Below are 12,363 nucleotides of genomic sequence, written 5' to 3' on the forward strand. Positions count from 1 at the left end.
ATTGAACTAAGGCCAGTACTGGGCAGACTTGCACGGTCTGTGTCTGTATATGGCCGTTTGGTGGAGGATGGGCTGGGGAGGGCTTCAATGGCTGGGAGGGTGTAGATGGGCTGGAGTAAGTCTTAACAGAGATTTCGGCAGTTGGAACCCAAGCACAGTGCAGGGTAAAGCTTTGGATTCTTGCCCAGAAATAGCTAAGAAGAAAAAAAATTAAAAAAATTTTTAATTGAATCAGGTTGGGCAGACTGGATGGACCATTCGGGTCTTTATCTGCCGTCATCTACTATGTTACTATGTTAGCAGCTAACGCAGCAGGCGGTTTAACGTGCGTTAAACCCCTACCGCAGCTTGATAAAAAGACCCCTTAGTTTAGTTTAGTTTAGTTTGGTAAGCCCAGCTTAATAAAAGGGCCCCAAAGTTCCTTGGTTTCTAGTGAGCTAGGAACACCTAAGTAGCTTCAAAATGAGCTCATATCATGGAAGGGTATCATCTGTTTTCTAAGCTGAATCTATTTGAGCAGCTATCTGCTCTGTGATAAATGGAGAGCAGGAAGTCTTACTAGGCGCACTGCCACCAAAGTGCCTCACAGATCTGGGCTCAATTTATACTGACACACTCCCTCCGGGGTTTGCAGACCCTTAGATTTTGGCAGAACTTTTGCCATGATCTATGTATTTAAAGATTTGTCAGCTACTGGGACAGGTTGAGTACCGAGAAAATGAAGACGGTTTTAAATTTTTAAATCAACCTGGAAGGATTCAAAACTCATTACAGGAATTTTTCCAGTGGACGCAAATTCATTACCAGATGGTGTCAGACTCAGAAGTGCAAAAAAATGGGCTTTAAGCAGGAGTGCAGGCAATTTATTTTAACATAATTAAGGTGTCAGTTAAGAAAAACACAGTTTCATTATTTTGAAGGCTCCTCTAAGTGTATTCATCTGTGTCAACTGTTAACAGTTTAGGTAAGGAGAGGGAAATAAGTGCTAAACCGGTGCTTCAAAAAACTGTAATTAGGACCCAAAAGCTACACCAGATTTAGGATATCCATAAATATGCACGAGCTATGTCTGCATGCACTGGAACCCTGATGTGCAAATTTTTCTGATTTATATTCATTGTAGCTAGCCTGAAAAACCCAAGTGTCCCTCTGATATGAAAATTCCATTTGGTTATCACATTTGTACAAGCAAAGCTTTAAATATAGTGTAAATAAGTGAAGAGTGGACTCGGCAAAAGACATTCTTTAAAAATGGAAGAATGCTATTTTTAAACCAAAGATACATATTTGAGGGGAAATTCTATAAAAGGCACCAAAAGTTCGGCGCCTAAATAAATACATCCAAAATACATTAAAACGTCCAAAAAGTGGCCTAAATCAGTACTTGGACAACCAAAAAGACTAGGGGACATTCGACGAAGTTACACGGAAATACTTTTAAAACCAATAGGAGGAAATTTTTATTCACTCAGAGAATAGGTAAGTTCTGGAACACGTTGCCAGAGTCTGTGGTAAGAGCGTAGCTGGTTTTAAGAAAGGTTTGGACAAGTTCCTGGAGGAAAAGTCCATAGTCTGTTATTGAGAAAGACAAGGAGGAAGCCACTGCTTGCCCTGGATCGGTAGCATGGAATATTGCTACACCTTGGGTTTTGGCCAGGTACTGGTGACCTGGATTGGCCACTGTGAGAACGGGCTACTGGGCTTGATGGACCATTGGTCTGACCCGGTAAGGCTATTCTTATGTTCTTATGTACTGATAATCAAAGCTGGTTTTAGACGTATCTAAAACCAGCTTAGGCCTTTCCCCTGCCTCTGAATGCCTAGAGTGAAATTTTAAAATAAATTAAATTAATTGAAAATAAAAAATAAGAAATTGATACATACCATATATTGACCCAATGACGATTAGGTGCGTAAAGCCAGGAGATATGATAATGTGATCTTCTGGTGGCGTCTCTGAGGGCTAAAAGACTGGCACTGAAACCTTTTTTGATACAAGGTAAAAAGGGTGAACTAACTGTATCACCTTGGATAAACCATTAGAGTGAAAAGAGGCATTTTTGGAGGAGGGGAAAGGGCGGGAAGTGGGCCGACCTAGACTTAGTCGTACAGCAAGTATAAACAAAAGTTTAACGAGATTGCTCAGTCAGAACTTATACGTTTTGACTTAGACCAAGTCAAAACAGGTATAAGTTCTGAATAGAGGCCGCTGAGCTGACTGCAGCTGCCGCAATCAGCTCAGCAGCCCCGGCAACCTGCCCACCCCCTGCCGTGATCGCAATACCCCATGAACTGCCACCCTAGGCCCACTATTTTGAGGATGGCGGGCCTGCCTGTCAGCCAGATTTGTGACCTAGCTGGCCGGCCAACGCTCAGGTAAGTTAGAAGGGGTGTCCAGGATTAGGGGGGCCCGGATAGTGGGGGGCGTTCGGGGGTTCAGGGGGCCGTTTGGGGATTTGGGGGGGGGCATTTTTGAGGGGGAGGGTGTCGAGGGTGCGCCGTGGGCAGGAGGGCTTGGGCTCCCTCCTTCCCATATTTGAAGAGGTGGAGGTGCATCATGGGCAAGAGGGCCTGTGATCCCTCCTGCCCGTATTAGCAGGGGGGGGCAGTTCTAGGGTGCCGTCTTCAACAGGAGGGCTTGGCATCCCTCCTGCCAGTTCGGGGGTTTTTCGGGGGGGAGAGGGAATCGTGATCGTTGCGGTGGGGGTGGGCCAGTTACAGGATTCTGTAACCGGCGTTGTTTTTTGACAGATGCCAGTTACAGAATTCTGCTTTTAGGCGAAAGACTGGCCCCTCCTTCGCCTAAAATGTCTGTGTTTGGGCATTTGGGACTTGGGCAATTTTTTGGTTGGGAATGTGGTGTAGGGATAGACGTTGTGGTAGTCTGGGCCAGTAGTGGCAGTCTGGGCTGAACGTGCAGTTAGGCCATTCTAAAAAAAAACTCAATTTGGACGTTGAGAATGTACATTTCCCTGCTGTCAACTTCAGCGTCTACTGACTTAGGCCAAAAGGGGACTTAGATGTTTGGTTTTTTTTTATTATGCCCCTCCACATGTGCTTGACATGCAGTTAGGTGCCTTTTTTTTTTAGGCGCCAATTACAGAATTTGGTCCTTTATTTCTCAAAGTTCTTAAAATAGGTTGGGGCTTCCTTTCCCCAGAAGTGATGGAAGGTAGGGTAGGACATGCACTAAGGCTATTTTTGCCATAACCGTAAAAATTCCCAATTCCATATTTATTTTATTAATGACTATGTGCTAATGTTGCCATTAATGTATGCCCATTTTTTAAGATTACCACAAGAGCGCTTACTGCCACCTATATTGTAAGTGGTAAGGGTTCCCACATTATCCACCCCTGATGTGCCCTCTAAAATAATTCATTAAAGTATTTCCCATGCATATGTAACGCATGACGCTTTAGCGCCTCCAGCATTAGGTGCAGCTTAGTTAAAGGACACCTAGAGTCCATGATTACAGGGTTTCAAAAGACCCTCAGTCATGGCCTCCATCCATTCAAGCTAGATAGGGATACAAAATATTAAACTCCTCTGGGCACCTGTCAGTACGAGCTTATAGAATCATAGCTCAATAGAAACAGTTCAGACTGAGCTAGAAGTCCAAAGGAATGGGAAGAAATGTTCAAACATGAGCCAAAGCAGACGAGATACAATTTAGTGGGATAAAAAGAGAATACCGTGCACATAGAGCCACCACACAGAAACATCAATACGGGTTATATTTCTGCATTCAACATAGCAGAATCCAGTGTAGGGATGCAATTAAAATCCCAGCTCCTTTGCAATAAGACTTCAGCCATGTTTTCATCTCTCCTAACACCACATTGAAAAGATAATCTCTGTCTTGACAAAAGGAATAGATGGATAAACAGAATGACATCACTATGAAAAAGAGAAGTTTATATTGCTAAATTAATATGTATTTTTAATTTAATCTCAGCAGTCATTTTGTGGCCCAGGAATGGCATGAGAGCCCTTACCGCTTACACAATGAGTGCTGGTAAGTGCACATGCACTATTTTTGTTAATGGTCAGTCACGCACAAACTGCAACATTAGCACATGGCTATTAATACCAGAAATAGGGAAATTCTGTATACTTTATATTGCTGTGGGAAAAATGGCCTTATACATTACATTAGTGATTTCTATTCCACCATTACCTTGCGGTTCAAGGCGGATTACATAAGAATTGTCGCAAAATTAGGTAATATATAATGGGTAATTTGAACATTTTAGATTTGATAAGGAGTAGATAGTATAGTAGGTGAAGCTTGGGATGGATCTGGTTGTGTTAAATAGGTTTTATGTATTTTTTGAAGAGTAGGGTTTTTGTTTCTTTGTTTTTAAGGTTTTGTAATCTGTGGTCGAAGACAGTAGATTGGTGAGTTGTCTGTCTAGTTTTACTGCTTTGGTGGCCAGTAAGTTGTCGTATAGTTTTCTTCGTTTGACATTTTTGGTTGGTGGGTATGCAGGGCCGGATTTTCCTATAGGCTAACTAGGCTTCAGCCTAGGGCCTCAAGATCCGTGTCACATTTTTTATAAAGGTTAGTACCAATAACAACATGTTTCATTTAACATATTGATATATATCACAGTAATGATATATTTTATTCTCTCTCATGTAATTTACAAACTTAAAAATGGGAGGTGAAAGGGCCTCATAAGTGGAATAGCCTAGGGCCTCTTTTCATCTAAATCCGGCCCTGCGGGTATGTGTTCTTCTATGTCTGGCTGAGGTGGATTGAGTGTCTGGCTGAGGTGGATTGAGTTACACCTCGCAGAGAACTCTGTTCTTCAGATAAGCTGCTCTTAGCTGTACCCTTCTCCTCCACTGCCAACCTAGACTTAGTTGCACTGCAAGTATAACCGAAAGTTCAATGAGGCTGATTAGACGTAGCAACGTAGGTGATGTGAAAACAAGTCTAAATGCCCAGAAGTTATTCAAAGTGACCAGATAACCACTGTAGAGACAAAGTACAGACCCCCCCCACTCCCCCCGTGATCATTGACCCCTCCCCCCACACCGCCATAAAAATCGGAATAAAATCTTTACATATCTGCCTCCAGAATATCAACACCTGGCATTGAAAGCCTAGTAGAGCTGCACAAAGGTGACATAAGTAGTCTGGGGGATGAGCTAGTGAACCATAGAGTGGAGGTTACAAGCCCATAAGCCACTCTAACTACTGCATTCATGGTGAAAAATGTGAATCCACCAAAACCTCCCCAAACCCTACTGTATTGCCACATAGGTGGCACCTGCAGCCATAAGGGCTATTGGGGTAGTAGACAAGTGGGTCTAGTAGGTTTTTGTTTTGGGGGGGGGGCTCACCATGACCTATAAAGGAGTTGTGGTGAGATGTTTATGTGGCACCCTTTTTCTGAAGTTCACAGCAGTGCCCTGTAAGGTGTCCCACTACTGTGTTGCCATGTCTGGGTGTCCAGTCCATCACTTTGCTGGCTCCTCCCACGTCCAAAAGGTCTTGTTCTAAGCGTTTTTGACTTGTACAATTTTTGGGACAAGAATGGGGTATAAAGATAGATCATACACACTCTCAATCAAAAATAGTAACCGTACTCAAACTCCGTGCTAGGCCAAGAATGAAACTAAGGAGTCATACTAGCTCACCTACAGAGACGAAGACTTAATTTCTCAAGAGCCCAAAGTCAGCAACCAGAACAAATCATGGTTGTTGGACCGATACCAGGGCTATCATCGAATGTTGTCTTATTTTCTCTGTGAGCCTTTCTATTTGTTATATAGAATTAATTATTTAGTTTAGATGATTGATTTTGCGTTTACTCTAGTTATTATTCTAGTAGTTGTGCTGTAAACGTGTGGTACTTAGCTCAAATTCGAGAGCAGTCTACTAGAGTAAATGCAAAATCTATCATCTAAACTAAAGTATTAATTCTATATAACAAATAGAAAGGCTCACAGAGAAAATAAGACAACATATCTAGACCTTAAAGTCAATTGTAAAAAAAAAAACAAAAAACAGCCCAAGTTTCAGTGTCCACAGAGCCTCACTGGGGGCAGATGTTACATTAATAGTGAGTCAGATAATAATACATCCTTAATTCACCTATATGAGGGGGTGCTGAAAAGTTTTCAGCCCAACCAAGAAGAGAATGATGTGGATAAGATTCAATCGATGATCTGAAACAATGTCAAAACATAGAATTTTGTGTCTGCAAATTGGCACTTAACAAAATAAGATAACACTCTTTTCAGCTACAGTGGCAAAATAACACTCAGAATTTAGGAAGTTGGTTAGTTGGACTGAGAACTTTTCAGCAGCCCCTTGTACGTAATAAAGGTGAGCCAGGTATAGGACAATCAAGCCATTGTGATGTCACTGATAAGGTTGGCTCTTATTGGTGGAATGAGACATTATGATGTCACAATCTCGGCTCTGGTTACCAGAGACTGAAAGTCTTCACACTACCCAGATGGTGCTGAAAAGTTTTCAGCCCAACCGAGAAGAGAATGAGGCGGATATGGTTCAATCAATGATCTGAAACAATGTCCAAAACACAGAATTTTGTTTCTGCAGATTGGCACTTAATGAAATAAGATAACACTCTTTCCGGCTACAGTAGCAAAATAACGCTCAGAATTTAGGAAGTTGCTTGGTTGGGTTGAGAACTTTTCAGCACCCCCTTATATAGAATCAAGTGACACGCACAATTTCGACATGCTTTTGGGATTCAGCTTTCAGGATAGTGGGTATGGGGTACAATCCAAGGAAAACATATGTGATATATTTCTGAAAATCTTTGGGTCTTTCCTATGAGAAAATGGAGCTCTTATCATTTTAATAGAATACTAGAAAGTTCACTGTAAACCACTTAGGGCTTTCCAAAGGTAAGCAGTATACGTATAAAGTTTTAAAATAAACTTAATCATTACATGGTGCACTTGGACACACCCACCTATGCCAGCCATTGACCTGCCAGGCCTAACGTTTGTTGTGCATATGAGGCTTTGACAGCCTTAGATGCATCCTTAAGCTATCATAAAACTGGTGCTAAGGTGCCTAAAATGAGGCACCAATTTATAGGATTGCCACCAAAGTGATATTAAAATGTTTTCCTAGAGGATCAATGAAGGTTTGAAACAGCAACTGTTTACTGGATTTTGTTTGATTTCAATGGAATGCAGGAGATTGGTCAGATTCAAGTACAAGGGGCCGCTGAAAAGTTCTCAGCCCATCCAAGAAGAGAATGACGTGGAGCCATGAAACTTACAAGTTATTCCACACTTTTCTTGACACTTTTTGTTTCAATGAGGCAAATGCATCTGATAAATGGGTACAGGTATTATAATAATAATAATAATAATAGCTTTATTTATACCCCGTCATACCTATTCGTAGGTACCTTAGATAGATTGTGAACCCGCCGGGACAGAGAGGGAAAACTGCTTGAGTATCTGAATAAATGCATGTAAACCGTTCTGAGCTCCCCTGGGAGAATGGTATAGAAAATTGAATAAATAAAAATAAAATAAATATTCAGTTCAAGATGGTATACAGTATAGCAGCAGAGTGATTACAAGGTGTAGGAAGATCTATAAATACAGGGTTGTAGCTAGTACATGAGTATCAGGGTTTTGGAGGAAAAAGAGGGGTAGGTAAGAGAGGAGAGATTGGAGAAGTTGGAGGGGGAAGGAAGGGAGTTCAAACAAATCTGTCGAATAGGTGAGTTTTCATTGCTTTTCTGAAAGATTGGTATGTCGAGGAATTCAGGAGGAGGTTACTTAGGGTGTTGTTCCAGATGCCTGCTTGGAAAGATAGTGTCCTGTCGAGGAATCTTTTGTATCGATTAGGGAAGACGAATAATAATGGTCTGCGAGAGAGGCAGGGGTTGTCCTGTAGTACAAAGTGTCTCAGAAGAGTGTCTAGCTTATATAGAGAAATCAAAGCCATTGTGACATCACCGATGAGGCTGGCTCTTAGGCATTGGTGGAATGAGGCATTATGACATCACAATAGGAGGGGCCGCTGAAAAGGTCTCAGCCCAACCAAGAAGACAATGATGTGGAGCCATGAAACTTACAAGTTATTCCACACTTTTCTTGACACTTTTCGTTTCAATGAGGCAAATGCATCTGGTAAATGGGCACAGGTATAGGGAAACTAAGCCACTGTGACATCACCGATGAGGCTGGCTCTTAGGCATTGGTGGAATGAGGCATTATGACATCACAATATGACGAGCTGCTGAAAAGTTCTCAGCCCAACTATGAAGAGGATGATGTGGAGCTCTGAAACTTAGAAGCTATTCTACATTTTTCTTGACACTTTTCGTTTCATTTCATATCATTGAAACGAAAAATGTCAAGAAAAGTGTGAAATAGCTTGTATGTTTCATAGCTCCACATCATTCTCTTCTTGGTTGAGCTGATAACTTTTTAGCAGCCCCTGCCAAGCTCAGGGACAGTTCGTTGGGTCCCTGCTGGGGAAGGATTATAATGTAATTGTAAGGTGTACCAGAAGTAACAGAGGATGACAGAACATTAGTGAGAGAATCCGCCTTCAGAGCTTGACTTCCCTTATTCTCAGCCTCCTGCAAAGCTTCTGCTCCATTCCCTAAACAGCTGAGTGAAGTGAGAGAGGCGCCACCAGCCAAAACACTGTGGGTAGAGCAGTAGCCTGAGAATGAGGAAAATGAGGGTCCAAAACCTGTCTCTGTCACAGGCATTCCTTGTGGCACCTAGTCAGGTTGGGACGTCATACCTTAATACTTATCAGAACTGTGTAGGTAATATACACTGAGACTCTTTTTTTCGGATGCAGTGGGCTATAAATTTTTTTAAATCAATAATGCTCTTCCACCTACTGCATTTCCAAACCCTGGGGACTTGATTGGAAATGGGATTTTTTTTTCCTATGCTGCATCTAGGGGGGTGGGGGGTGGGGGAGACGGCTTAATTCCACAAGGTCTCCAGTGTTTCCAAGAAAGAACACTTTATGCGTGACCAAAAATGGCTTCTGTGCCATGTCTCCCGTACATTTTCTGATGGTTTTCCCAGCTGGTGATTTCCTTCTCTCTAATTTACCTGCAGCCACGCCGTGATACTGGAGAGAAAAGAAATCACAATCCAGCAGGCAAGCCACAGGTTACTCCGCTTGGACTATGTGTATGCTGAGACTCTACAAATTGCCAAAATAAAGAACAAATCTGCGCTTTTAAAGTTCTTTCCTTTGTTGATCTCAGAAGACTGGAATGAGATACGACAAAAGCAATTCAATAAATCAAGGCATCTGTCTTGCAATTCGTTTGTACCCCATTCATTGCATTCTCTGTAATTTCATTGGGGAGGGGGGAGAGAGAGAGCACGGATGTGACTCTTGAGCTATCAATAATACTTTGGAATGAATTTCCACTTCTACCCTTAGGAAATTTCAGATAGCTGATAACTAATCATATTTATAAATATCTTGATGAATGTTTTATGCAGTTGATCGATTGACATTCCTTTCCAACCAAGCACCCCTCCTCCAAGCTTTGTCTTCATCTGACCGTCCTAGGTCAGGCCATTTCAATGAACTAAACTTTTATTGAAATCCCAGTTCGGAATCGTCTTTCAGGCTCTGGGAAGGGTTACAACTGCGTCCCAGTAGAGAAATCTCTGCTCGAGCCGCTTGTCATTCTCCAGCGTCTGCTCGTTTAACGTCAGTGAACACCATAAAGGAGCAGGGCATGATCGGAGGAAGGAGGATCGAAGGGGGAGGCGCAGATTTCCCGAAACATACTCGCGTTAGGTACTACGGCGTTCACTTTCCGCCACAGCCCTGCACTGGCTTCATTCATTTTTTTTTTTTTTTTTTTGCAAAGTTACAGATTGCAGCCTTGCTCTTCCAACCACTGAATGAGAATGTGGAGCATCAGAGGGAACTAGAGGGAACCCCCTCCCCAAAACAAAAGGCAAATCAGGTTAGAATGCGATTCTTTTTTTTTTTTTTTTTTCAAGACGGTGATTTCTGTGTTTTATTCCTTAGAACGAAGTTGAAGTGAGACAGCAGTTGTTGCTGGCGTGTTAAAAAAAAGTGTGCTTTGCGATACACATTCTGATGGGGTCTGAATGGATTTCTGGAACGGGAGAGTCTACTGTAGTAGCCAGGCACAAAATATGCTTTATGGTTTCTGAACAGGCATGAATTCATTTGGAGAACACTCGATTCCTCTTCATCAGTTTCATGTTCTGTATTGTTACTTTGCCAGTAGGTAACTAGTCCCTTGAAAAAATATTTGCATTTTTATGAGAGTTGGATGCTTGTTCTATCTTATTTTGCAAACTGGTTACGCTTAATAAATTAAAAGCAGAGAACGGCTTGAAGCAAATGATATAATATTTTGAATTTGTGGTGGTTTTCGTCATTTCTGCATTGAGGGGAAGCACTGATATCGCTGTGCACAAGGGCTGGTGATTTTCAGATCGGGTTGGTAACTGCAAACACACTTTCCAGGAATTCAGCTTAGCATAGATTATTTTTTTATAACAATTTTTTTTTTCTGTCATTCTTCTAAGGAAGGGAGTTGGAAGTCAATCAGAAGATCGTTGTTTCAACGCTTCTTTTTTTTTTCAGGATTCTCTAAGCAATTACTACTTCCCTACGGAGAAGTGGCGGGGATGAACTTTGAAGTGTCTATGTGATGTGACCGTTCCTGCGCAAAGACAAAGCAGCATGTCTCTTCATGAAGAGCCACAGGGCAGGTTTTCAGTCACCACTGAGACAGCCAAAGATGCCCGTCAAGGCAGTCTGTTCAAGGTCAGCTCTAACATCTCGGGCAACAGCACCTGGGATGCTCCTTCTACTGCCAGCTCCATAGAAGACATCATTGCAACCTACATCATTGGAGCCATCCTATCCATTATGTGTGTGATAGGGGTAGCAGGCAACCTCTACACCTTGGTGGTCATGTTTCATTCCATGAGATCTGCCGCTTCCATGTACATCTATATCATCAACCTGGCCTTGGCAGATTTGCTGTACCTGCTAACCATCCCTTTCATAGTGGGAACCTATTTCATCCAGGAATGGTACTTTGGGGATATTGGCTGTCGAATCCTTTTCAGTTTGGACTTCTTGACCATGCACGCGAGCATCTTCACCCTGACCGTCATGAGCACGGAGCGCTACTTTGCAGTGCTGAAACCTCTGGACACCGTCAAAAGGTCCAAAAGCTACAGGAAAGCCATTGCGCTCGTAATCTGGGTCGTTTCTCTGCTGCTCACTCTGCCCATGCTCATCATGATCCAGCTCAAGCGTGGGGACAATAAGAGCATTTGCCGGCCCACCTGGAGCAAGCTATCTTACAAAATTTATCTCACCGTGCTTTTCTGCACTAGCATTGTGGGCCCAGGGGTAATCATTGGCTACCTGTACATCAGATTGGCTAGAACTTACTGGGTGTCGCAAACAGCCTCGTTCAAACAAACCAAGAGGTTGCCCAACCAGAAAGTACTATATCTGATCTTCACAATAGTTCTCGTTTTCTGGGCTTGCTTCTTACCCTTCTGGATCTGGCAGCTCCTAACACAATATTACGAATCTTTCCCAGTGTCCCCCAAGGCTGGCAGGAACATTAACTACTTGACCACCTGTCTGACCTACAGCAATAGCTGCATTAACCCTTTCCTGTACACACTACTGACTAAAAACTATAAGGAGTACCTGAGGAACAGGCAGAGATCCTGGAACAGCAGTGGCTATTTCAGGAATCGTTTCCAGAGAGTATCCGGAAGGTCTCTGTCTACAAGTAGTCAGCAATGTACCGAGACTTTTGTGCTCACTCATGTGCCTGGAGGCAACAATAGTGCTTAAAATCTGAACAAAGTGAAACAAGACAGAATGTGAACATGAAAGCAAGAGTGTTCACTTTAGGGTTATTGCTTAGTGTATTTCCTAAAAGCAAATGTTAACAGGTACAAAAAGCAAAGGCCACTTAAATAATATAAAAGGGCACTGGGTGAGTCCATGCAGGATGCTACCAAGGGCATCGATAAAACCATTGACTTGATGTATATCTTGTCCTATGTAGTTTGTCTTCACAGTGTCAAGAAACAACCCCCCTCCCCTTTACTAAACCGCGATAGTAATTATTAGCGCAGGGAGCTGCGCTGAATGCTCCCGATGATCATAGAGTTCCTATGAGCGTTGGGAGTAGCGCGGAGCATTCAGCGCGACTCCCTGCGCTAATATCCACTATCGCGGTTTTGTGAAAAGGTGCGTGGGGGGGGGGTAAGTGTGCAAAAAGTAATTCTGTGGGTTTTGGGGAGGGGGGAAGGGAGGAGAACCACACTCGCTTCCGTGCTGTCTAAATTGAAATAACC

The 12,363-nt window shown here is 42.6% G+C and overlaps 1 protein-coding gene across 2 annotated transcripts in view; it reads left to right on the forward strand.

Moving 5' to 3' along the window:
* The window catches only part of UTS2R (urotensin 2 receptor), a 112,344-nt gene extending 100,228 nt beyond the window's left edge, over nt 1-12,116 (forward strand). The window contains exons 1-2 of one of the 2 annotated variants that reach the window (XM_033961715.1): nt 9,869-9,962; nt 10,616-12,116. In XM_033961715.1, the coding sequence (XP_033817606.1) occupies nt 10,715-11,854 (1,140 nt within the window). In that variant the 5' untranslated portion in view covers nt 9,869-9,962; nt 10,616-10,714 and the 3' untranslated portion in view covers nt 11,855-12,116. Of the gene's footprint in view, nt 1-9,868; nt 9,963-10,615 lie in introns of those variants that run through there. The other variant, XM_033961714.1, reaches the window with a different exon arrangement.
* The last annotated feature ends 247 nt before the right edge of the window (nt 12,117-12,363 follow it).

Source organism: Geotrypetes seraphini, chromosome 10 (genome assembly GCF_902459505.1).
Source record: "Geotrypetes seraphini chromosome 10, aGeoSer1.1, whole genome shotgun sequence".
NCBI classification, from domain to species: Eukaryota; Metazoa; Chordata; class Amphibia; order Gymnophiona; family Dermophiidae; genus Geotrypetes; species Geotrypetes seraphini.